The sequence below is a fragment of the Notolabrus celidotus genome, chromosome 5, assembly GCF_009762535.1.
Source record: "Notolabrus celidotus isolate fNotCel1 chromosome 5, fNotCel1.pri, whole genome shotgun sequence".
Taxonomy (NCBI): Eukaryota; Metazoa; Chordata; class Actinopteri; order Labriformes; family Labridae; genus Notolabrus; species Notolabrus celidotus.
In genome coordinates this window covers 9,122,797-9,150,770 of record NC_048276.1, presented here as the reverse complement: position 1 = coordinate 9,150,770, position 27,974 = coordinate 9,122,797, and the positions used below count along the sequence as shown (strand labels likewise).

General features: G+C 39.8%; 1 protein-coding gene across 1 annotated transcript; it reads left to right on the top strand.

Moving 5' to 3' along the window:
• grm5a (glutamate receptor, metabotropic 5a) lies at positions 1-27,974 on the top strand. The gene is made up of 19 exons (XM_034684041.1): positions 1-60; positions 183-237; positions 1,150-1,437; positions 1,522-1,655; positions 2,801-3,062; positions 5,133-5,247; positions 8,976-9,225; positions 15,808-16,043; positions 16,127-16,248; positions 16,327-16,451; positions 16,559-16,727; positions 17,725-17,851; positions 18,881-18,998; positions 20,273-20,459; positions 21,309-21,467; positions 21,577-21,702; positions 21,836-22,018; positions 22,135-22,304; positions 25,176-27,974. Exons 3-19 carry the CDS (start codon positions 1,234-1,236, stop codon positions 26,008-26,010), a joined length of 3,522 nt encoding a protein of 1,173 aa, XP_034539932.1. The 5' UTR covers positions 1-60; positions 183-237; positions 1,150-1,233; the 3' UTR covers positions 26,011-27,974.

Here is a 27,974-nt window from a genome sequence, read left to right as displayed (position 1 = left end):
GAGGAGGAGGAGGAGGTGGTGGAGAAGAAGAAGAAGGAGGGGGGCCCGCCGTGTGCGTCAGTAAGTCAAACATGTTCCAATAACGGGCTATATTATCTGCTGCTATTTGCAGTTTGCTGTAGCCAGGCGTCAGAGAGAGCCTGAGCAGAAACCTGCAGCGCTTTTCTTCTTCTTCCTTTCAGTGATGGAAACGGTCTCAAAAGGGATGGCATGTGCAGGGCTACAGGCAGAGAAGAGGTAGGATGAAGTTTTCTTTGACTTTTGATATGTGTGGAATTTATTTCTTGAATCCAGTCGAGATAATGATGGTTGTGGATACCTAATTGGAGCGCGAGACTCACATTTCAGTACCAAGGGCAGCAATTAATGTCATTGTAAGGAGAAATATTACAATATATTCAGTAAATATCTCATACTACTTTTGTTTTTCTATTTCAAATATTTTATCTCTTTACCAAAGATATTGATTAAAAAGACTTTCTCTTGGTTATCCACTAGACAAACACCTGCTGAAACACAATGTATCATTTACTGCCTTACATTGCATCATCAAGTGTCTCATAGTCGCCTAACATTACATAAATGTTAAGCCTATAAATACAAATTATTTCTTAAAGCTGCTGTGAGGAACTTTTGATTTATATCAATTTTGGCACCCCAAAGTGATACCTCTTATCTCTTGTTCTGTACATGCAAAAGTAGTGTTTTCAACAAAAACCTCACACTGCTGTCTTTTAACAGCCAGATGTATCACTCAATGTGATTATTTGCCATGAAAACAGCCAAAAAAGGATGTTTCTAAAGCCAAATGCCAATCATGTGGTCTGACACCTACCCCCTCTGAGGGGTTTAAGGCATTAAAAATGACAAAAGAGAAGGTATCAATGTTGTTGTTTATAGTTTTGTTTGCTTTTGAAGGTCATAAAGAGGCATCAGTGTTGGTTTTAGTCTGTTTCTCAGCTGGTGAAAAACTCCTCATAGTGCCTTTAATTAAAATATATATTTTTAATGTGTAATTGACATTTAATTTCAGTGTGCCTCATATCTGCTTCTTACACTAATTCTCTCCTCATAGTTAAGCACTTAAACGCACTAACTTTATGTGTAAGCCACAAACCAGACTCTGATTCTGTCACTTCTGTCTTTAAGGAGTCTAACCATCACCCCTGGAATTACAAGCTCCAAACAAAAGACCACACATCCATCCATCCCTGAGCTCTAAGAGGAAAAAGGATGGCTGAAGGTGCAAGGATGAACACAGCAACGGGAAAGAGATCAAGGCTGCTGTTAGTGTGTGTGTTTCTTAGCTGGCTGGGCCTGAGAGACCAGTTAGGGGTTGACGCCCAGAACACTGAAAGAAGGGTTCTGGCTCATATCCCTGGGGACATCATCATAGGAGCTCTGTTCTCTGTCCACCATCAACCACCTGCAGACAAGGTATATGCTGTGTTCTTTGCTTTATGCTTCTTTGCTTCATATGTGATGAATGTTAGTAAATCGGTGATGTTGTGCTTTGCTCAGGTCCATGAGCGAAAGTGTGGTGCTGTGCGGGAGCAGTACGGGATCCAGAGAGTGGAGGCCATGATGCATACTCTGGATCGAATCAACGCAGACACCACAATCCTCCCGAACATCACCCTGGGCTGTGAGATCAGGTCAGAAACCGTCACCAAACTGGCTCATGTTTTTATTTTGAAGCCAAGGAGTGGATCATGTGATAACACAATGAAGATGCAACAATTGTGGCTTACCTGTTGGTCTGAGAGATGGACCTTTTAGACTACTAAGTATGTAATGCTCTGAATAGCATGAGGATGATGATGATCCTCTCCATTTTAAAGATTCAGTACATCACCGACACCTGATGTTACACCTCCGGTTTTCAAACAGTTTCTTTTGCATGCGATGGGATGAGCCCAGATAGGAAAGGACAAATTTAGAAAGTAATAAAAAAAACCATGCCAGGCGTGTGAATTTAGCAGAGATGTTAAGTATCATCAGCAGTTAGATAATCATCACAAATGGCAGAACATTTTCCTGGATTCAGCTTTTATCAAATGCACTTAGGCAAGGATAGGAGGATCTATAAATGACAGTGTGCCTTTTTTTCAATTTCAGTCACTCAAGGAGAGCAAAAGGTTTCACTGGTTGGGAAAAGTACTGAAAAAGACAGCTTTTATGACACATCAGCTAACAATTAAGTAAGCAAGGCGCTTAAAAGAAGACTGATAGGTTACATCAGAGTGTGGCTAATAAAGTAAACCACACAGAGGCAGAAGTCCACTAACAATGATCCACGGTAAATCTGGATTTGGTGCTTTAAGACCCACAGGTCACTCAGACAAGGCGGCTTCACCCACTGACAAAAGGTGGTGGAGGATATCGCCTGAACGAAAAGCTGCTACAACTATCAAAGAACAAGTGGTTGTAAAAATGTTCCTTCTTTCTGAAAATGCTGTGAAATGACTTACTCCGAAAACATGTAGGGACAAATTCACAGGAGAAACAACTTTCTGAATTTGCAGCAGCTTGGAAAGGAAATACTGTCAAGACAAACAAAAAATGCACACACACAAAACAGAGTTTGGAAGATACCAGCTGGATTTGAGAGATTCAAACTGCTGAAACCTCACATAAGCTTTTTTACAGACCACAATCTGCTCCGGAAAAGAAAAAACATCTGAATCAAGTGCTTCATAGAAATTGCTTCCCTACCCAAGTGGCTACTTCATGCTATCATCCACTTAATCCCACACTGCTTTTCCCAAATAACAATAAGAACTCAATCTTTCCTCTCCAGGGACTCGTGCTGGCACTCGGCTGTGGCACTGGAGCAGAGCATCGAGTTCATCCGGGACACCCTGGTATCCAACGAAGAGGAGGAGAACCAGGGCAAGTGCACAGCAGAGCAAGGGAGCATGATGATGCAGGGGAAAAAGCCCATCGTGGGGCTGATTGGACCAGGATCCAGCTCTGTGGCCATCCAAGTGCAGAATCTCCTCCAGCTTTTCAACATCCCGCAGATAGCTTACTCAGCCACGAGCATGGATCTCAGTGACAAGGTAAGACCACTTAACAGAAACAGTTACATGTACAATAGGCTTTTAACCTGGGTACAAATAAACCACTACCAGTTTGAACGGTAAATCAGTGCAGGAGAATGAGGTTAATGGAATATTTTTATGAGATAAAAGATGTTAAAGGGTCTAAAACACAGCATGAATGGTTAACACTACAGAGGTAGAAATTGAATTATTCGTACTTGTTTGAAGAAAAAATCTGTATAAGTAGAAATACAAATACAACTTTTACATTGAATTATAATATAATCAATCAATCGATCTTTATTTATCTAGCATCAAATCCCAACAAATGTTATCTCAAGATGCTTTCAAACAGAGCCTGTCTAGACTGTACGCTGTGTTATATTATTAACAAAGAACCAAACATCAAGACAGGATAAGACTCAGTCTGATCTCATCTTAATTCACCATGAGCAGAGCACTTTGCAGCATTTAGCAAGTTACAGCAGCAAGGACAAACTTCCTTTAACAGGCAAAAACCTCCAGCAGGACCAGACTCATGTTAGAGAGCAATCTGCCTGGACTGCAACACAGTAATAAAAAATCAATTTGTAATCCTTTCAAAGTACACTACCAGTCAAAAGTTTGGACACACCTTCTTTTTCAATGGTTTTTATTTATTTTAATTATTTTCAACATTGTGGATTAATACTGAAGACATCAAAACTATGAACTAATCTGGTTTTTGCCATAATATGGATTACAACAGTAGTCAAATAGGGCTATCCATTGTGTACTAACCCTACCTCTGAACAACACAAATGATGGTCTCAAACACATTAAGAAGGCAAGTCATTCCACAAATTAACTCTTGACAAGGCTCATGTTAATTCAACCATTCCAGGAGACCACTTCATGAAGCAGACTGAGAGAATACCAAGAGTGTGCAAAGCTGTCATGAAGGAAAAAGGGGGCTACTTTACAGAATCTAAAATATAAAACATGTTCTGCTTTGTTTAACACTTTTTTGTTAATTAAATAATTCCATATATGTTCTTTCATAGTTTTGATGTCTTTGGTATTAATCTACAGTGTTTTAAATAATTAAAATAAATACAAACCCTTGAATGAGAAGGTGTTTCCAAACTTTTGACTGGTAGTGTATAGTTTACTGAATCTTATGTCATATTTGGGAGACTTGTGAAATTACATCATCTTGACTTCAGTTGAAAAGAAAACAACCATTCAGCTTTAAACTGGTTTGCAAAAACGTAACATAAAGTAACTTGTATTTTGAAATATTTAGTGCCAATTGTATCTTCAAGTGTTGGTGGTTCAAGTAAGTTGTCTGAAAATATATACTCTTATAAAGTATCAGTATCTTTTTCTTTTTAGATACTTTTGGGCATTTTCCCCTTTATTCTTAGGACAGTTGAAGAGAGAGAGGGAATGTGGGGTTGATAGTGGGGGAAGACATTCAGCAAATGGTCCAGGCCATGATTCGAACCACAGAGCACTGCAACAAAGACTATAGTCTCTGTACATGGGGCGCGCTTAGACCGCTAGGCCACCGGCACCCCAATTATGAATATCTTTAAATTCTACTTAAGTATAGCACATTATTTGTAGTGTTATTTTCCACCTCTGGATATGTACTTGTCAAACCCAGCCAAAACAACAGTGCTGTCCTTTTTCTTTGAATATTCTTGAACTTAAAGCTCCTGTGAGATGCTTCCTGTCTGATTCACTTCTGGCACCCTGTGTGGATAACGCAGCACCTCTTCCATCTTTGCTGATTTTATCCTGAACATGCATAAGAGGTGTTTTCTGACAAAGATAATCTCCCCATGCTTTCACTTTACAGTCAAATGTATCACTGAGTGCATTTGCTGTCAACCTTGTCATTACCGTTCTTGTTTTCTTTAGTCGGTCATAAAGAGGCATCACTGTAACTGTCAGTCTGTTCCATAACAAGTCAGAAACCCTTCACATGGGCTTTAATGTGCAGTGGCTTTATGGCGTTGTTATGGATTTATCTGTAACGAGCAGACAGACTGTCACATAAAAGCGTTTTCTGTCTGACTGTGAACATGTAAATTATTTCCACAGAGCCTGTATAAATATTTCATGAGGGTGGTGCCATCAGATATGCAACAGGCCAGAGCCATGGTGGACATCGTCAAGAGATACAACTGGAGCTACGTGTCTGCTATACACACAGAGGGTAAGACGGTGTGTGTGACAGTTTTATATTTGTCCTTCTACTTTTGTCTGTCTCTTTCTCTTCTACATATACTTTGAATAAATCACATTATAACAACAACACTTTAATAAGATAGCAGCAGCTTCCATTCAATATATCAATCTTTATTTGTATAACGCCAATCCCTACAAACGTTATCTCAAGACGATTTTACAAACAGAGCAGGTCTAGACCGTACTCTATGTTATATTATTAACAAAGACCCAACATCAAGCCAGGATAAGATCCAGTCCCTGCAAATACTTTGCAGTATTTAGCAAGTTACAGTGGCAAGGACAAACTTCCTTTAACAGGCAGAAACCTCAAGCAGGACCAGACTCATGTTAGACACAAATCTCCCTCAACCGAACATAAGTAGTATAATTTTCATGGGGTGTTAATTAGTCTGCTTCTTTTTTTTTATACATATAGTTAGTCCTGGAGAAAGAGACTTATCTGCATCATTGTAGGCAGTGCAAGACTCAGTTTTTACTTTTTTAGTTTTCTGGCTGACTGAGAGAAAGAGAAGCATTCCACTTTTTACTCCTGACATTCTGACCTTGCATCAACATGGAAAAACCTCACCCAATCATGTTGTGTGCAAAAAACAAAACCCGCCTGCAGCAAGAAAACCTGAGCCAAAAAAAGTGAGCCTTCACTCAGACTAAGACTAAAACACACACACACATGCATGAAGTCATTCCTCTTTAAAAACCTCAGATTTGAGTTGTCGCAATCCTGTGGAAGCTGTCATATTAATGGCTTCAATATAGATGAAAAAAATCAGTTCTGATTATTTATTCTCTGTAATGCGGTTCATGATTGGCAGAGCATCATATGGAATATCTGGTTTGACTTTGAACTCTCTGGGTTCTCAGTGGAGCTCTGTCCACTGCAAGCTTTAGCCCCTGATAACATTCTGACAGCAGCGACTCATTATTCAGAACCCATCTGTAACTTTATTCTCTGTCCTATCTTTACCACCCTGCAGGAGTTATCGTTTATATTAAGTCAGGAAAATATTGCAGGCACTCAAAGAGATTTAAGATTCGTTCATTTACAACCTCTTTAGTGACTCTGTCATATTTTACAATGCAGATTTAAAGCTGACCTAGAGCAACCCCAACCCCTTGCTGAAAATATTATGCAATCTTACTACACAGGTATTATCATTTCTTTAAAAGATCCAGCCCCTGAATCAGCACTCTCATCTTTTTAGAAACAAAATACATAAGCCAAGGTTAAACACATCCTTCTCACTGTCAGCCTAAGTATTCCATACTGATCCCATCCATTTCCTTCAGTATATTTAAACCTCTTAGTGGTTGTGATCATATTATGCTACAAATCCCTCATGATAAGGAAAAGAGCTAAATCCTTTCTGTATCATTCCAGTTAATTCCATGTTATACCAAACTGTTGCAGAGAAGGCTTTAATAGAGGTCTGTTTTCTGTGTGTGTAAAAAGTCATGTCATGTGTCGCTCTTGTTATGAGAAAAGCCCTTTGTTTCAAGGTTTTTGTTCTGTAACTATAGTGATATTGCTTTTGAAGTCTCTTTGGCAGTGGGAAGTTTTCAAATGACCTCACTTTCTCTCTTTGTTTCTGATAATGCACTGAAAGTTTATTATTTTTTAACATATCAGACTCAACCCTGACTGTCTTGTATAAGTTTGCCATTCAGCTAAAGTGCAACCAAACAAGAGAATGCATTAAAAGCTCAGAAGTCTTTACGCCCACTCTGTCAAACTCAGAGAGCATTATTCTGTAGAGAAACCTTTAAGAGATGTTGATGGCTGCTGCTGAGAAGACGTTGATAACTAGTTTAAAAGTGAACATTTTATTCTATGCAAAGACGCTGATTAAACATCTATGCTTAGACCCGATTTCACTTAGTTAGTCTGCTTCTGTCACAAGAGTCATACATTCAAACACAGCAGTTTTCAAGTTGTATATATCAATCAATCTTTATTTGTATAGCACCAAATCACAACAAACAGAGCAGGTCTAGACCGTACTCTATGTTATATTATTAACAAAGACCCAACATCAAGACCGGATAAGATCCAGTCCCATCTTGTAGACAGGACTCATCTTAATCCACCATGGGCAGAGCACTTTGCAGCATTTAGCAAGTTACAGCAGCAAGGACAAACTTCCTGTAACAGGCAGAGATCTCGAGTAGAACTAGACTCATGTTAGACAGACATTTACCTCGACCGAATATATTAAAGTTAAAATTTTAAAAATCAGATATTCAGACCAGGAGTTTACCTCACAATCTCCAACATGTCAAACACCATTAAACATGTTCAACCAGCTAGCTCCTCTACTACTGTAGTGGTATCCCATTAGGTATCAGTCAACTACATCAGCACCAAGGGGTCTCTCTACTTTGTAGTTTGAGCTTCACAGTTGTAGTGCTTGCACATGTGCACACAGTCCTCTTTGGTGAAGGTTTAAAACTGCTCCTTTTTTAATGTCTCTGAATCTTCTTCATGGCATCCCACAGTTGATAATGTGCAGTATTTATGATTATTATTATATATATTTTTTAAGTTATATTTTTGGGGGCTTTTACATCTGTATTTATAGAGGAGAGGACAGTGGATAGTGTAGGAAACTGGTAGAGAGTGGGGGAATGACATGCGGGAAAGAGGTCGCAGGCTTCATTCAAACCCGGACCACCCGCAACATGCAGGCGCAACTTAACCATTAGGCTAAGTCCGCACCCAGTTTTTATGATTATTGTGAGAAAAATAAAACTTGTAAAAATGATGTCTTTGCAGGGACAGGATTACAACTACTGCTGGAAAATTACTTTGAGAATTAAGGGTTGAGATTAGGTCTAGATTAGGTCTTTCACCTGTTTTCAACCAAAGAACTCAAATCCTGGTTACTGTTCAACTGGGAATACACAGGCACTCTGCTTGTTGCTATGCATCAGGATTTTTTTTCATGGAACTAATGTCTTAGTTTATGAGATAGAAATAATATTCACTTCCCTGTGTGAGCATTTACAAAGTACATATTTTTGCCTGAAAATGACATGATGTACAAAGTACAGAGATGCAAGGATGTAGAAGTAGAGAACATTGTGCTGCCAACTTTCAGTATTCACTCTGCCAACACCTGCAGGCAACAAACTCAATTCAATTAAGTCAACATAGAGGATTAAAAGGTCTTCTGAAAAGTAAGAAAATAATAAAAAAAAGAAAGTGAAATAATTAGAATTCAAACAGAAACTGCAGCCTCATCAGCAACACTGACACAGAGTTGACTTAAGGTGAAAACACAGTTTAAAAAATGCAGGAGTGTGTTACCACTCAAGACGACATGCCACATATGGGAGTAAAACTCACACGTAGTAATGAAAAGGACGCCTCGAGCAGTGTAATGCCCAGAGTGAGAGCACACTTGCAAAGCAGCAGAAAGTAGGTGACCTAATTTCGAGCAAAAACAGGGAAGTCAAACCCCTGACAGCTCCCATAATTGGGGACAAAATTACCTGATTCTCGAGTGTGAGCTGGCAGTACTCCAGTGTATTTGCATCCAGCTCCTTTTTTTTTATTCTAAAGAGTCCTGATGACTTCAGGTTTTTGTCCCGGTTGAAAACGCTTGTTTTGTTGGTTTTAATTAGGTAATGAGCCTGAGATGTTTAGTGTGCAGTATTGTGTGTATCAACATTCCCTTTATGGTTTCCCCTTTGTAGGTAATTATGGTGAGAGTGGTATGGAGGCGTTCAAAGACATGGCAGCAAAGGAGGGACTCTGCATCGCCCACTCCGATAAGATATACAGCAACGCAGGCGAGCAGAGCTTTGATAAGCTGCTGCAGAAGCTGCGAGTCCACCTGCCCAAAGCCAGGGTGGTGGCCTGCTTCTGCGAGGGCATGACGGTCCGAGGCATCCTGATGGCCATGAGACGACAGCGCCTGGTGGGAGAGTTCCTGCTGGTTGGAAGGTGAGCGGAGGATTGTGGGATGTGGGATTCATGACTCAATTTCTCACCCATGGGTGCTTTGCTTTTTTAAGAAGCTGAAAAAAAAATGACTAACCAACTTGTGCTTCAGTTTTTTTCATGTTTTGCATTAATCTCCAATCCAGAGTGTCTCCAGATGTCCTTCATGAGGAGACAAGATGTTTGTGTTGTCCTCTCATCATCATCACTGTTATCATCTTCATCATATACATCAACATCATGAAGAAAGGCAAGGTACTTTAAAGGATTTTTTTTGTAAATCAAAGACTTATTTAATGTCACTTTCAAATGAAGTCAAACTTTTCACTTTCACTTTGAATCAATGCTCATGTTGCTGTTGCAGACATAGATGAGGTCAGCTTTGAATGGTTTCATCGACCATTCCAGATACGGCTCATTCATGCAGATATAATTCTGCAGCAGCAAGGTTACGCTTTGTTAAATCCTTCTTGGCTGGAAAAATACACTTTCAAGCCTTTAAACTGGAACAAATATGCATGAAAATAAAGACTGGGCACTAAATAAGTTATGCCATTAAAAAACAAAAGTGAAATGAGAAACAAAGCAGGGAAGAAGGAGTGAATTAAGCAGGTGCTTTCACCCGCTCTCTCCCTCATGTTCTGAGAATAACATGTCATATTTTAAGGTTTAGCTCTCTGGCTCTCTCTCGTCCCTGGTGTTCTATAAATGCCGTTCCTCATTAGGAGCCACATATGTAGGCTGTCGCTCAAACCTGACAGCAGGAAAAATAAAATAACCTTGAACTACATCTTACAAAACACCAGGCTCTATGAGCTGTAGTGTCATACTCGGCTTTCAGCGACTTGTAGTGTTGTCATGATTTAATTATTTAAGGTTAAAGTCTAACTCTTAAGACCACTCTCATTACTGTTTATTTTAGGGTAATTAGATTTGAGGTGTTCTATCTTTATACCTCTTTAGCTGCACATGACAATGCAACCATACGTGAGCACATGCTGTTGTTTGTGTCATATTAAAAGTTAAGTCCTTCTATAAAGGCTTGTTGTCACCTCACTCTGCTTCATAGACCTTTCTTGAGATTTTAGATGTGGCCCAAACATCATGGTTTGTAGTGCAAACATACCATTGTTCCATTTATAGAGAGAGTGAAAAAGCAGATGATCATGTTTTTGTTCTGTGTAGTTACCAGCACTGCCTTAGCTGGTAGTGAACTGCAGTTTGAAACCAATGTCGGCCTTCAGCTTGAATGTAAAAAATAGATGGAATTTTTTAATTACAGTATATCATGAGGATGTTATAGAGCTCAGAGGGAGTCTTCTCTGTTCTAAGGGAGCTATTGAATGGATCACCAGTGCTGTGAAAGAGTGTAGACATTCTTAGTTTTCAGAGTGAAATATCTGTAATGATGGAAACTCACACTGCACACACATTCATGTCATCCTTAAAATTAGGCATTAGGCCATATCATCACATTCCTTGACTCTTTGTATATTCTGTCTAACACAAATGTGTTCATCAAAATGTTGTGGACTGATTCTGCTTTAGCTCAGTATGCTAGGTGTTTTCTTCTTCTTCTTCTTCTTCTTCTTCTTCTTCTTCTTAGTCCTGGCTGTATCAGTCAGTTAAAGGCTTTGTGCTGGTGACGGTTAGGTTGAAGGCTCAAGTGTTTCCCTTCTGGGTGTTTCTTTTGCTGCCGTAGTCGATTAAATATTTTCTTATAGAGAAGTCACGGACGGTCAATCATAGCTTGGCTAACATGCTCAGTATCCAGTTAGGGAAGCTCCACTGCTAAAGCACATCATTTGATAAAGGACAATGATGCTAACTTAGTGCAGCTTTGAAATGTATTGATCTTATATTACTTATTTCAAATACCACGTGCTAATAGTTGACAATGCAGCCTCTGTAATATTTGTGCTAATATGCACATGTTAGCATGCAAACCTAGCCAAAATGGTGCAAATGACATGAGTTAGCCATGTGATTCTAAGGATGAGAGCATCTTGATATGATAACTGATGCTTAATAGAAAAAAATGGTTGGTCTTATTCATGTTTTTAAACTTAATGCTACTCATTCAACCCTATTTTGTTCTAACAAATACCTTAGCATTCCTAGACTAATCTGTATTTTTTTTTTAAATGTGCTAATGTAAGCATACTAACCCAAAAGACATGGTTAATATGTTGCCAGTGTAATAGGCCTATCGTGTTATCTTTTTCAACATTTAGTCCTGACTATTTTTTACTGTAATACCCTTATCACTTTAAAACAAAGCTGTTGGTGTGTATCATTGGCTGTGTGTAGAATGGACTACGTCACTTAATTTCCACCCATTGTGGGTTATATGAAGCCAATAGACCAGCTCCCTGGGCACTGACATATTGGGTTAGTGCAGCTAAGGCTTATGCAGAGGTAACCTGGTTGGTAGAGTCACACGACTGACGTCCCACTACTGCTGCTAACCTAAACATGTAATTAACTTAAAATGTCAAAGATCCCTCAGATGGGAACAGTCCACAGCAGAAAATATCCCTGTGTTGATTTGAATCAGACACTTGTGGCTTTGGAAAGTTCAGTGACTCTTGTGTGAGTGTTGCTGTGCTCTCTCTTGCTGTTTCTGCTCTACTTTGCTAGTCTGGTTCAGAGCGCTGCAGGAGCCCACATTCATCAACAGAGCTGTCAATCATGATGTCACATCCGCTCATTTTATCATCAAATAAGTAATTCAAATTAAACTTCACTAAAAAATAAACACTTTGACATAAATCTGCCAGAAACCTTGTTTGACAGAAATACATTTGACGTGTATTTGGATTTTATAGTTTGACTCTTCATCTGTTTGAATGTAGGAGGCGAGGTTTATTGCTGCATTCACATGCTCCTCAGATGGTCCCAGTTTCCGAGTTAAGAAGTCATTCTTCAGGCTTTGGTATATTTACATGCTTTCAATTAGGAAAGTCTGAATGTTGTAACAACAACAACATGGGTGTTATGAAGAAGTTGTGTGGGATGTCACAAAAAAGAGGTCAGGCAACAGTTCTTTCCAGAATCACAGAGATGTTTGTTCTGACCTGAGCAGCTTTAATTTTTCTGATGTTTCTGACACCACCTGGATCTCTAAGTGAATTAAGAGTAAGACCATGTTTTGTTTTATTCCAGTGAGTGTATTCTGCTATCCTTTTCCACCTAACCTACCATGGCCAACTTGTGTTCCTAGTAAAACAACCTGATCCCGTTGTGTTTTCACACTCCAAAGTACTACCATTTGCTTGTTGGAGCACCTAGCCAAACACAGCAGCTCATTTTGGCAGCTGTTCCACTTTTTCTCATCTTGTTTAGGTTCATTTCAGAGACTGAAATATTTTCAGCCTGACGTTCCTGCCACTACAGAGTTCTAGTGCGCACTCCGAAAAGATCTGACTGGAAGTTGATCATTATTGTGTGCGTCAGAGAGAGCGCACACACACACTTGTGCATGTCTTCAGGCTTGTAGGTGGTGCAGCAACATGCTGCAAACAGCATATTGACCTACCAGGTCAACGTGTGGGTTTAGAGCTCTCGTTCAAGTGTGATTCAAACTATCCAGAGTCAAAGCTCTCCATGCTTTTCATATCCATTCCTGTCATTTTTTCATGCCAGTGTACAATTTCTGTGCTTGCTTCTCTAAGGATGAGTTATAAAATGATCTCCTACCTCACCCAGAGAACCAGGCATCACACAAAAACCACCCACACTGCTGTTGTATAACTCCAGCTCTGTTAGCGAAGTTTTCAAAAATGACTTATTTCACTTCTTTTTCTTTTTTTTTATGTCAGTTGGAAGGAGAGGAGTGTGTTTCTTTGTGTCAGGGAGGTGTGTGTGTTTACATGTATGCACATGTGTGGAGGTGTAATCAGCCTTCTGTTGTTGATTGTAGAACGGTGTCCAGAGGGAGAGATAATAATAGATGATAGAAGAAACCTTCTCAAACAGCTCACTGATGAAATTGCTTGTTGAGTCAAAGCCCACAAGGCTTTTGAAAAAAATCATCAGAACAGATGTGTCTGCAGACTCTGCAGTCTGGTGGTGTTTGTCTGATGTTTTATGTTTATTAAGCAGAAGGTATGTTTTTGTGGCTACACATAGAGGGCGTTGCTCCATGTTGACTTTCGGTGGAAAGAAACAAAGCAGAAATTGTAATTTATTCCACATTCTTAAGGAACAAATCAATATTTGCTCTGACTTCCTCTGAATCAAAAATACACAAACAGATTAGTTCACAGGAGAAGTGTATTTCTGTAATGAGGAGCTTGTATGCACACTGAAAAATCCATACTTAAAGTCGTTGAAGTCAAGTGAATCTATAAGCTCTTCATTATGTGTGCATCTCTATGGGCGCCGCACAATATGAGCCTTCAGAGATCTAATAATCAGCAAGTCAACACAAACTTCACAAACAAAGTTAAGTGAAAAACTGTAAAAGTAGTACACACAAAACAAAGATTAAAACACAAAACAACATGTTAAGAGAAGAGAAAGTACAGCTCTCTCTAACAGAGCTAGCCAACTCAACTTAGCACCACCAACCTTTGATCCTCAGAGGCTTGTATAGAAAAATTATCATGGAACATTATTAGAAAATATAATATGTGAGCAAGTACCTCTATTTCCATCACCTACTTAGTCTTGTGTTTGCATCTCTGAGTCATCTTAATAAATATCTTATTCTACTGTAACTCTCTGCACCACCTGCCTCCTTTAATTTGTTTAAGAGTGCTCTGAATTATAATCATAAGCACCAGATTAGACTTTTTTTTTTACAGCATGAAAAATTCACTCATTTGATCTTGAACTGGGGGCTTTTTTTCCTTAAACACTACACTCACTACAACCATTACAAACTACTTAAAGTAATCTGTTGTGACCTAATCTTGTGTTTAACTTAAAGATATCAGATCGACTATTATCCCTCTGTTTGTACAAACCTGCTTCATTAAATCAAATACTGACCCGGGTCAAGACAAGGAGTGAGACCTCTGTGCTTAAGACTGTTAGTTAGGGGTGCAATCTGTTCCTTTTTGCAGATTTGATAATTCCAATAAACTTTTTAAGTCTGACATGATGTAAGAGTTGTGGAACACTTTGTTCCTGGTGAAAGCAAACAGCCAATCAAACGTGTGCCTTTAAATCACTTCCTTTTCTGGCTCTGTGTCATGTTAACTAGCAGCTTCTCACAAATACTACACAGTAAGGAATTTGTCAGCAACTCTTGCCGAGGCAACAGAGTTGTGTAGACAATCAAATCTTGGTGTGGGCTGCAGTACTGAGCAACTGTTACCAAGAAACAAGGACATGCTGGGTGGTTCCTGTGTAAGGATAAGAAAGCTGTTATGTAAAAAGAATGTGTTTATGTCTATAAATGTTGAGTTACTTGGCTGTGACCGAGAAGTCGAATAACGAAGCTGGTTTAATCAAAGGGAGCCGAGAAAACTAGGAATCTAAAATGTGAAATGTCACAACATTAGTGTTGGAGTCGGAGGACAGCAACAAACGAAAACTATTTGACAGTATAGGGAGCAAGATTTATGAAGCTCTGTAGACGAGAGAAGCCACAAAATCACCCGATTACCATAAACTCTAAGGAACCCCCCTCTAACTTGTTGTATTGACGTAAGTGTGTGTAAGTGTCTGCAAGTGTGTGTGTGTGTGGGTGTGAGTCTATATGTCAGTGAAGGTGTATGGTGGACAAGTGTAAACATGTCAGAGTGGGTGTAAGGGATACAAACTACCTGTGAGATCAATTTAATGTAACTCTAATGTGAATGAATAACCCAAACAGGATCTATAAAATTAAATTTGATTTCCTTTGGGTTTTTTTTGTTGTTGTTGTTTTTTGCTTGTTTGTTGTGTTTTTATTTTTTTATATTTTTTACTTTTTGGAATTAAGATGACCAATTATTTGAATCACAGAATGTACTGATGTATTTAGACCCTTGCACACTCAATAAATAAAATTATATATAAAAAAAAAACATTAGAGTTGGATACATGGTTCTAACTTGAGTCAGAAACCACCAGGACACAAGGGTTGCAATTAGTGCTTGTTGTTAACGTTGATTTGGATGATTTCTTAGTTCTACACAACAACAAAAAAAGCATGAAATGATCTTGTACAAAGAAATGTGAAATGAAACCTTTAAATCATGTGAAATGTTTGAAAATTAGAAAAGCATACACCATTAAAAATAATAATTAGCAAAATAGGGATTAATGTGTTTTTTTGTCATAATACTATCAAACAATAACCTCAGCCTCAGGTGATTAAGCAAACAATCATTTATAATATACTCGACAAATGACAAGCACTCAAATGTTTGGAGACAAAGAGGGAGGAGGCCTTCATCCTGGCCTCTATAAATAAGATGGGAGGTACCACAACTGAACAAAGCATAGTGTCTCTAATGATGGTAAGGGCAACAAACCAGAGTTTAGAATTAGATCAAAATAAGAAGTAACAGAAAGGGTCTCATTAGGATCAATCCTTTCTCCAGCTAACATCCTGCTCTACCTTCCTGTGTCCCTCCCACTCCTCCTGTGCAGTGATGGCTGGGCGGACAGGTACGATGTCACTAATGGCTACCAGAAGGAGGCAGCCGGAGGAATCACTATCAAGCTAAAGTCGGCGTACGTGACCTGGTTTGACGATTACTACCTGAACTTGAAGCCTGACTCCAACCTGAGGAACCCATGGTTCCCTGAGTTCTGGCAGCATCGCTTCCAGTGCCGACTGAGGGGACACCCACTGGAAAGCACCTTATACAACCGCACCTGCACCTGTGAGTATGACACAGATATCAGTTTAACACAGTCTCACCATCTGTCAGTTCTCTCTTCATGAGCAGGTCTCTGTTCTCCACAGGGAGGGAGTCTCTGCGCCATCAGTACGCCCAAGACACCAAGATGGGTTTTGTTATAAACGCCATCTATTCCATGGCGTACGGCCTGCACGCCATGCAGCAAACCCTCTGTCCAGGATATAAGGTATAGTAATAAACAGTTCATACACTTTCACACTGGGTTTGACTGTTTTGACTGTGTTTTCTTCTCATCCTGGTGCAGGGTTTGTGTGAAGCCATGAGGCCCATTGATGGTCGCACGCTGCTGGAATTCCTGATGAAGACCAACTTCACTGGTGTCTCAGGGGAGGACATCCTCTTTGATCAGAATGGAGACTCACCTGGCAGGTACAGAGCATGTTCATTAAGGGAAAGGGGAAAAGAAGGAAGGAGAAAATGAAGAAAGAAATGCAAAATTATTACGTAAAGCTGTTTGAACAGTATCGTGCCTGCAGGTATGAAATCATGAACTTCAAGCACATCGGTGAGGAGGAGTACGCTTACATCCACGTGGGGAGCTGGGATCAGGGTGGCCTGAAGATGAACGATGAGGAAATCTGGAGTAATGACAGTGAAGTCATCACGTCGGTCTGCTCTGAGCCCTGCCAGAAGGCTCAGATAAAGGTACACACAGATGCTCTAAAACACACAACCAGTTCTTACGCATTTATTCATGTGCATGCCGAAGAGCAAAAAGCCAACCGTCTCTCGGGGACAAAATTTAAATCACAGAATAAATTATCACAATTCTTGCAATTATTTCTGTGATGATAATCTCCAAACCAAAAGATGTAGCTTCATACTTTCATGCCCGCTCTTAAGACCAGAGAACATTTCACAGCTTTGGTGGAAAAAAAAAAAACTGTTAAGCAAGACCCACTCAGCAAGCTTGATTTGGTCCCACAAGTTTGCAATCTAAAAAAACATTGGTCCAATCAGATCATCGAGTACCCGACCAGGGACACAGTAAAGCTCTTTGTTCAAGCTTTAATCATGTCCCATCTGGGCTTCTGTAACTCCCTTCCAAATCAAGGAAAACACTGCTGTCTGCCTCATCGCTATCATCCCAGTAGTCGTTAACATTAAGCCTTCCTACACACTCCACACTGACTCCTGTAATGTGGAAGCTTGTAAGGAATTGAAAATGCCAAACTGATGCAGGCATTTATGTTTGTCCGTATGGCTCATGTTCCAAGCTTCTGCTCATTTTATTAGAAGAAATACCTCCCACATACCTGCACTGTTTTCACTCCTTCTCACTACGTCTGTATTCCTCTTCATCAATCTGATAAGTCCAACATGTAAACAGCAACTGTTATGTTCATATCTGACCTGGGTATGAAAAAGTGGTGCACCCAGGGGAACCAGGCAAATCCACAAGACCTGGCAACAGCTCCAAGCTCCACCATCCCTCCACTCTAATTATTTCTGTCCAACTTACTTCCACACTGAAGGACTGACGTAATTTTTTTCTTCTTCTTCTTTTATCCTCTTATGAAGACATCCTCGTCTCCTGTCCTGCAGTGCAGTCAGAGTGTATCATTATCTACAGTAAAGATTCACTGGAGCTTTGAGACCTGTCTGCCCTCTCACACTGCTGTGAATATGCATGTCTCCCCAGGTGATCCGTAAAGGAGAGGTGAGCTGCTGTTGGACGTGCACTCCCTGCAAGGAGAACGAGTTTGTGTTTGATGAGTACACCTGTCGAGCATGTGTCCTCGGCACCTGGCCCACAGATGATCTCACCGGTAAACACACTTTATTCATGTGTCTGTAACTTCTTATGAATAAAAGATTCCAAACAGGACAGAAGATCTGGGTCAAACACTCATGGTGCTCCCGAAAATCCCCTTAGATGTTACTTAATACACTCGCACACAACATAATCTGGAGAACGTTTACAGCTAAGACTTTTTTGCGGCTGCAGAAAATATTCATTTAGTGTACACAAACCAAGACAAATGAGATTCCTGCCAGAGTGAAGCATTCGGCTGAAGCCAAAAAAACGAACACTCTAAATCATATTTCCTGCCTTTTGTAAACACTTGTCTTCTACAATAACTCTCATACTGTAGTAAGAAAAATCATGTTCGGTTGTTTGTCTATCCATATTATCCACAAAACAGAAATGTTTATTATACTATCACTCTGTTAAATCCCTCCTTTATTCACACTTTCTCCTTTACAGATTGCTGTAATGTTCAGGAGCCTCTTCTCTTATGACCCTCTAGACTTATAATTATTATTGTGCTCATAAAAACCTGCTGCAATTGTATCGTGCAATAACTTACCTTACTATTGCCTTATAAGATAGAAGTGTAGAAGTGTACATAGTGTACATTGCTTTAGTATTTGCTTTACTTTATTTTATTTCATCTTATTATTTTGTATTTTATTTTTCATTTTCATTACCTTCATTATTATTTTTATTATTATTATAATTATTATTATTATTATTATTATTATCATTATTATTATTATTATTATTATTATTATTATTATTATTATTATTATTATTATATTTTTCCCTATGTAAGTACATTGTTGTATTCTCCTGTTTCGTGTTGTAAGCTACTGGAACAAAATTATTTCCCCCAATGGGGAATCAATAAAGTATATCTGATATCTAATCTAATCTTAAAATATTTTACTGAAGTATAAAATTGTTAGTTTCAATGAAAGCACATCCTTTCACTCGCTACAACAGATCAATCATACTGCCCAAACTTTGCTGTGTCTTGTAATCTCACTCTCAATGATCTCTCTTCATTCCTCAGGTTGTGAGCCGATCACGGTGCAGTACGTGTTGTGGGGGGATCCAGAACCCATCGCTGCCGTGGTTTTCTCCTGTCTGGGCTTGCTGGCGACACTTTTTGTTACTTCAGTCTTTATCAAGTAATTATTTCACACAGATTTACTAACCAACTAATATATAGGAAAATCATGGGGTCAAAATTGACCCATTTTGGAACAGCATATCAATAACATGTAGCAATGACAATACTTGAACTTTACACAATTTGACTTTTCCTGACAACCATCGGATTGCTGGATTGCTTTGCTTTACTCACTGTGGCAAAAATCCACTCTAGATATTTTTAATTACATGTTTACCTCTGATTATTGCACTTTTAGGTTACATTTGAGCTTCCTGTTTGAACTGGTTTAAAATAATCGCATCTTAACTAGGGCGAATAACTCAAAAAGTGAACTAACACTAAGAATTCATCAAAACAGCAAACTTATACCAGATACATGTCAATATTTAAAAATGCAACATTTTATACACTGAAGGAATGAGACACTGAGAGGTTTTAGCTGCTAACAGCACCATGAAAGTTGCATCATTTACACAAAGCATGAAGTATGAATGAGATTCATTCAAACATGCCCATAAAGTTCTGCAGCTGTGTTCAGTTTTGCGTCTGATTGTGGAGAAAAGCAGTCAGGATTTCTACTCAGCTGCACTGAGACACACTCTCATCCTGACTTAGCTCAATTTGAACCATGTGGATGATTAGCTGGATGGTGAGGGGACACTTCTAAACAACAAATTCATAACAGACAGATGCGACACAATTTTCAGCATTTATGCTCAGAACAACAAAAACTCTCACATCTGTAACAGAACAGCCTGTGTGTATGGGAGTTCAACCCCAGACTGATCTAACTTCCTGATTGTTATGATTGGCAGAGATTTCATGGTAATGTAGTCATGATCACTTGAGAATTTGAACATGAGATCAAAATACATTCTGTAAGTAGTGGAGTAAATACTGCAGCGCAGTTACCACCAACCCTCATCAGACGGTTACAGTGTCACTAACTGCGCATCGCTGTTAGCACCTTTGTTGTGAATCACACGTTTTTGCAATGAGGCTGATTTGCAAAGGAAGGGGTCCGTTTATCCTGAATTAATGGATAATAGCTCATTCAAATGTATGCAGGCAGCCCCTGTTGTTTGCAGCACAGATTATCACTAGTTTAGTGGGCATAAAAAGCCACATAAATAAATCATTTCATTATATCAGATTTATCAGACACTTCATTGAAGGTATGTTCTGTCATGGAGGGGGATGTGTCTTTATGTGAATGAAATATCAGTGTATCAAAAGATATCAATTTTTTTTACCAGCTATCTAAACTGTTACACCTGGATGTGTCTGTAGATTTTGGGACACCCCTGTGGTCAAGTCCTCCAGTCGGGAGCTCTGCTACATCATCCTGGCTGGAATATGTCTGAGCTACCTGTGCACCTTCAGCCTTATCGCCAAGCCCCACATAGTCTACTGCTACCTCCAGCGGCTGGGAATCGGCCTGTCGCCTGCCATGAGCTACTCTGCCTTGGTCACCAAGGTATATATTTGCTTTTGTACAAAGTTCAAGAAGCATACTTTCTGTCAGGTTTCACCTCCTCTGCATCTCATATTTTTCCCTTCTTTTTGATATCTAACTTTTCTATGAACCTTTTACCTTTATGGCTTTCTATACTGTAAAAACTAATATTCATACCCTCCTTATGATGCTTTATTAAACGGCTAGAAGTTGAAAAATATTCTGTTTTTCATAAATGTTGAGATACTTCAGTATGAAACTGGATGTTGGGATCAAATGCGCTCAAGTTAAATATACAGAAGTCAGTAGAACAAAACAGCTTAAAGCATCTGTTGAAGAGCCCTCACTGCTTTCATTACACACACTCTTACAGAGGAGGTGGAGGACAAACAGGAGAAGCATACAGTATGCAATATATGTAGGAGTCTCTGGCATAAGAGAGGAGTCAGCCTTGTAGAAATGATGCATATGATGCTAAATGATATAGAAAGGATGTTTTTAGCACCGTGGGATGATCAGTGTGCTTGATATTCAAATTTGACACTGACGTAGAAGAAAGGTATTTTTTAGAGTAACTTCATCGTTTCAATTCTGCACCACATCTGATCAGACATCTTGTCTGCTATCATGCTTCAATGTTTTGGAGTTTTTTAAGAAGGCCATCTGAGGATGCAGGAAAAGTAAAAGAGCTACCTCCAGATTTTGGATGATGGCCAGTTGTCAGGGAGAAATGCTAGTGTGGGCTGAGGTTGCTGTTTGAGATCTAGGAACTGAAAAAGGGGATTACTGTTATGAATCAGTGCGAGCGGTATTATCCACATTCGATGCGAGTGAAGCCTTCATAACCATTTGATCTATTTTCGATTCCAGACCAACCGAATAGCACGGATCCTGGCAGGCAGCAAGAAGAAGATCTGCACCAAGAAACCGCGCTTTATGTCCGCCTGCGCACAATTGGTCATCGCCTTCCTACTCATACTGCTGCAGCTGGGGATTATTGTGGCACTTCTCATCATAGAGCCACCACAGGTTTGTGTGTGTGTGTATGTGTGTGTGTTTTAAAATGTGGGGGAGGCTCATCTGCATTAACTTAGACAAAAAGAGTGACCTTTACCTGTCTCTATGTCTCCCCTCTCAGGTGATCCATGACTACCCGAGTATCCGAGAGGTACACTTGATCTGCAATCTGACCACTCTGGGGGTGGTGGCGCCTCTGGGCTATAATGGTCTACTTATCCTCAGCTGTACCTTTTACGCCTTCAAGGTACTTCAACATGACAGTCGTTAATAGGGCACAGGTCGCTCCATTATGCTTATCTATATGTTTTTTTTCTCTATACCACTCTTTCATTAACTTATACTGCTTTCAAAGTCTTTTCTTCACTCTTTTCCTGCAGACTCGGAATGTCCCGGCTAACTTTAACGAGGCCAAGTATATTGCCTTCACCATGTACACCACCTGCATCATCTGGCTGGCCTTTGTTCCTATATACTTTGGCTCCAACTACAAGATCATAACCATGTGCTTTAGCGTCAGCCTCAGTGCCACCGTCGCTCTCTGCTGCATGTTTGTCCCAAAGGTACATCACACACAATCAGAGCTAAAGGAGAGGAAAAAAACACTAATCCTAAGAATACTCTGTCTTGATTTCTATCTTTATACTGGCTTTTATTTCTTGTCCTTTTTCTTGGTCAGGTGTACATCATGCTCGCCAAGCCTGAGAAAAATGTCCGAAGCGCTTTCACAACATCCACAGTGGTGCGCATGCATGTAGGCGATGCCAAGAAAGCTGCCAAGTCTGGCAAACCTTCCAGCAGCATGGCCAACTTCTTTAGACGCCGTGGGTCAACGCAGGAAGATATCAGGTACATGGAGGAACTGAGTGGGGAATATGCTAAAAAATAAATCATGCCTAATTATCTAAAACACCAGTGCCCAGTTGTTATGTTGTCAAGTTATGAAACGGTGTTTTTGACACTCTAAAATTAGGGTGTCATCTGTTGCATTTGAAGTTAGGGATATATTTAAGTTAGCATAAAGTCTTATTTTCCAACACTGAGTCATGCACAGGATGTTCTGACACAGTCAAAACCTTATCTAGCTTTTACTTTTTACACATCTCATTCCTTAGAGTTAGATGATCCATCTCAAGCTCGTTTTTTTGCACCATTAGTTTATCAATAATGCTGCCAGAACAAACATTGTTTGTATTCCCTTCTTTTTTTTTTGCTGTTGAAACCTCCTTCATGTTACATTTTTCTTTTTCTATTTTTTTTGTATTTAAATTTTTTTTGGAAAGGGTAACATCACAAAATTTTACAACACTTAGATATTTGTAATTATCCTTTTCCAGTCTTTTATGCGTACGCAAAGAAATAAATAGTCTGTCCAGAAAAACCACTCAGTCCTGACATGTTTCTGTCCTTGACTGTCTTTCCAGGTGAATGTATCCATTTATACTCGAAACACATACTGTACATATACATTAATCTTCACCTCTTCCGTCAGTACTCAACACTCATTTTCCTGCTTACATCCCTTATACAAACCATCAGATATAGAACTATTTACATAAGAACTAGGGGAGCTTACTTATGTTTTATTCTCTAAGGAGGGGGAGGGTTAACACCTTGTTGATGGGGTCATACAAAATCTGCTCACACTGGGGTTATAGATTGAACCCAGTTATTCCAAATTTTATAAAATTTGTCCTTTTGTATCCTCAGAGAGTAAGTTAATCTCTCCATTTTAAATATTTCCAAAATTATTCCTAACCAGTCATCTGCTGTGGGTGCTGCTGGTTTATGCCACCTTCTCATGATTGATTTTTTAACTGGCTGCTAAAAGAACTTGCAGCAGTTTTGTATCACTCCTCTTTATCAGACACAGAACATGACCCAAGTACAGAGCCTCAAAGGTCATGAGTACTTGACACCCAAAACCTTGCCTAGTGTTTTGTGGATGTCATTCCAATATAAACTCAGTTTAGGAGAGTGCATTCCCATTTTTTACTTGAAGTATGTTATTCTTCAAATTCTCGGGAACAAAAAGGATTAAATTCACGAAGCATTGGCAAAGACGGAGAAGTTTCTGTCAGGTGGCCGCTGCATGGTCCGATTTCACAGAAAATACCTGCTTTTCTTGTTAATAGGCAATCTGAATTAATCCCCTTACAGCCACATACTTTAGTTGTTTTTGTTCACCAGCCGCTTGCACAGCAAAAAAACGACTCTGCTGAGATATTACCAGGAATGAAATGATCCCCGCTACTTCTTAAACCATAATTTGGAGCTGAACCCACCACAACAAGGCTGGATAAGCTGAGGAAAACTGCTCTCTGAGCTGAAAAAAGGCTCCCTCATTTGGGTTAAGTACTCCCAGCGGAGACCCCAGCGCCTTTAAGGATTTCTCTTTCTAGGGAAGATTAAAGGAACTGAAGGGAGGGGAAATGACAAAGTAATTGAACGATAGAAGGGGGATGGTGGAAATACTGATGGACCAAAGTGTTTAGATTAGATGATGGAGGGTCTTTTCTTAATGAGTAATGGTGATGATTTACTTCTACTAAAGACATACCGTCAGTGTGTATCTTCAATGAAATACAAGGGGATTGTAATAGGGGAAGGCTGTGGCAGGGCTGGATTTTTCATGATTTTTTGACAAAAGGGGTAATACAATAAGAAAAAATGTGATTAAATGATATATGCATAACTCCAATATATCTTACTGTATGTAAAAAGCAAGCACTATGAGTCCCATATGATGCTAATGAGCAAATAAAACAAGAAGTATGCAACAAAAATCCTATAAAATCACATCAAATTCAAATCCTAATCACTACAGAAAGCATCTGTGGATTTAAATCATTCTTCAGGTGTGAGGAGAAATGACTCCATCACTCACTCGACTTAATAACTGGATTGAGAATGTTGTAGTGATCCTAGTAGCTGTCCCTAACGTTACCCACAAGGCACACAGCACATTAACAGAAGATGACTTTCAGCTCATGGTGCTAACTTACAGTTTGCATGCACCGAGTACAGATGGTCCTCCTCTTCATCGTCCTCCTCAGCATATCTCCACAACATTTAGCATCCTCATTGTTGACGTTAGCAGAATGTGATCCAATGTGATGGACCTTCTCCAGGCCCCTCTTGTTTCCTATTGGTTACAATAGTAACACAGACCATGAACAGCTGAGAGCTTTTTGTTGTCCCACAATCAAGTGATTACTCTTGGAATAAAACAAAGACATATACAGTTTTGCAACAGGAATCATAGGTCAAAGGTCATTGTTGCTAATGTAATTGGAATGGGGACACATGGATTAAAATTGGGATTAAGGGGCACCGGTGGCCTAGCAGTCTAAGAGTACAAGGCTACAGTCCTTGTTGCAGAGGTCACTGATTCGAGTCCTGGGAACCACGGTTTTCTGCATGTCTTACCACGCTCCCTACTCCCCACAATTCCTGTCTCTCTTCAGCTCTCCTATCAATAAAGGTGAAAATGCCCAAAAAAATAAAACTTAAAAAAATTATGATTAAATTGTTTTTATTTGCATGTAAAAAAAAAACAGATTGTTTTCCATCACATCTCTAATTCCATGTATATTAATCTTAAAATTCCTAGAGGGGTTTATTGTGGCTTAGCCTTCTTCAGGGGAGACTCTCAGTACGTTGTTGATGCTTTTCATGCTTTTTCCAACACACTTTTTTCCCACATGTCTTGTTTTGTAGCTCTAATGGGAAATCTGTGACATGGGGGCAGAACGAGCGCAGCTACAGACCCAACCTGTGGAAGAGGATGTCGTTCCATGTGAAGAAAAAGGAAGCAGTGGAGGTGAATCAGACAGCCATCATAAAGCCTTTCTCTAAAGAAGGAGACACGCCCGGGGACACGGGTGTCAAAGAGCAGTACGAGGAGCCGCAGGCCACTCCGCCCCCCTTCCAGATCGGAGAGGACGGAGACGAAGTTTTAACCACCTATGTGACCGAGAACTCTGCTGCAGTGAGGATGAGAGCTGGAGAGAACGGCCAGGATGCTGCCATGCAGGAGAGCGGGGACATCAGCGTCATAGGAGTAGGTGACATCGGGATGGGGATGATTGGAAACCAACCTCAGGGCACCACCATCATGGACCAAATCAGCTGCGTGGTTAACCGTTTCACCGCCAACATCAGTGAGCTGAACACCATGATGCTGCCGGGGGGAGCCACCGTCACCAACACCTCCACCACCGCTCTTCCCACAACCCCAGAGGCCGCCAACTGCCCTCCTCAGTACGTCCCACCCAGGGGCAGGCAGGCCCCCTCTACGGTCACCACATACGCCGAGGTCGCCGCCGTCTCAAATTACTGCGAGAACAGACCAGCGGGGAAGATTTATGAGCACTTGAGTAGCAGGCGGGCAAAGGATATGGAGGAGCTGGTGGCTCTGACGCCTCCGTCACCTTTTAGAGACTCATCTCTGAGCTCTGACGGCAGCTCAACCCACTCCATGTCACAGGCCTCTGAGGCTGAATATGACCATTTGCTGCTGAGACACTACAGCCAGAGCTCATCCTCTCTTTAAACCGTCTTACTCCGCTCCACTTCCTCCTTGTTTTTTCCCTCTATTTGGATTATTTTACAAAAAGTAGAACGCTTGAGACTGGACCAAACTCTTGGATGCCTTTCTTTCTGTGGATATTCTCAGTGTTTGAGTAGTTTTTTTAGACTAAATGGACTCACACATGCCTCCAATGAAAATGATTGATGAGAGAAACACAAGACTGCAAAGACTGAGTGTTGAAATTAATCTGATTAATATCAAAGCTCCATCTTTTGTCATCACACGGGCATTTCCAGATTTGAAAATGACAGGTTTTTGACTCTGTTTTAAACTTTTCAGACCTCTAAAAAATTAAAGATAGGCTGAAAATATCAACATTTTGTTAAAGACGGTTAGCAATCATAAGTGAGGATAATTGGCAAGTGTTTAAATTGAGTATTTCTTTGATTTTTGCAAATCATGGCTCATATTTCAATGCCAGATTTTAGCATTTCCAAGATTTTAGCTCTAAGTTAGTTCAATGTCATTTTTTAGCCTTAGCATAAGCACAGAATGTGATTTGTTTTTATATATCCCTCTACAGTAATTCTGTTAGCTCTCTGTATATGAGGTTTGTTGATAATATTTGATACTCTGAAACTGAATCAGCAACTGTCCAGGTCAACAAAGCTCAAGTAACTTTGCTTACAATCAAGGGCCAATCATTATGACACCTTTTACCTTCTCAACATGCGAGCGTTTTGAGGGCGATGATGCTAAAGGACAAAGTGTACAGGTGCTGCATTTTGCAAAGCAGGGTCAGGTGTTCCTGTGTGAGACTCTTTTTTTTTTTTCTACCTGAAACAGAGCATTTACTCCGACTGAATCTTAAGAGGACAGTACGTCTCAAGGGAACTCAAGACTTTGTCTCAGTGGACACGACTTCATCAGGTGTCTAACCCACAAAGAGCTTGTGAACTACTTACTCTATGTCTTTTTAAACCCTTTATGATGTGACTCGGTTGAATGTACCATAAGTTGTCTTTGAAGTGGACCAAACTGATCTTCCACCTCAGGATGCGTCCGAACCAAACTACTCTCTGACGTCAGCTCTGACCTGCCGAACGAGCGCCGCTCTCCGTTTTCCAGTTTGCATGATGTCAAGATTTGTTTGCACTCTTGAAGCTGCATTTGTTATGAAATACTTTTTAAATATCTTACATGTCAGGCCTATGAAGATTAATAGATACAGTAGCAGAGTCATGATACTATTAATTATATATTTATGTGTTTTTCAAACTAGTGTCAGTAGGAGAAGAGAACTGGAAGTGTGCCATATTCTTTAGACATAAATTGCCAAATATTTTGTTTCCAGCCTGGCTTTTTTTTTTTTTACCTTCCTCTGTATGTGCCAACGTCTCCCTACTGTAAATTACATTGTGTTGGGCTCACACTGAATCCCAATGTGTGCCCTTATGTTCCAAATCTTTGGAGCAATTCTGGCATTACTTTTAAAAAATATTTCATTTGATTCTGTTTTTATGCATGGACATATTCATTGGAGTTTCTTTTCTTCTGTGATTTTTCTTCTGTCTGCCTTTCTGTGACTGTACATTAATGAAAGTGTGGATTCACAGGCTAGCAGATGTGACTGATGGTGTATGTGTGGAGGCGTCTGTTTGTTTATCTGTTGTTTTTTCAAGTCTTGCTTCAAACCTTTTTTTCTCGGTATTTAAACACAGGCAGGAATGTGTTCTTGGTTTTGACATATTTAGTATCTTTTCCTGCTTTTCAGTGTTAAAAGCAGCATAGACAACCGCCATATTTGCATGCAGGTTCGTGCCTCCTGAAATTCATATCAGGTGCATATATTACATTTTATGCCAACAGTTTAATAACTATCTGCAGAAGATGATTTTCTTGGTACTTTGTCTTCACCTGCCTTTCAGGAAGCCAGACTTGAGTATTAGATGTGTGCTGCATTAAAGGTTTACATCTGAAACGCA

Coding starts and splice junctions, on each gene's coding strand:
- grm5a (XM_034684041.1), top strand. CDS start 1,234: ATGGCTGAAGGTGCAAGGATGAACACAGCAACGGGAAAGAGATCAAGG. Junction 16,044..16,126: donor ATACAACCGCACCTGCACCT/GTGAGTATGACA, acceptor TGTTCTCCACAG/GGAGGGAGTCTCTGCGCCAT. Junction 22,305..25,175: donor TCAACGCAGGAAGATATCAG/GTACATGGAGGA, acceptor CTTGTTTTGTAG/CTCTAATGGGAAATCTGTGA.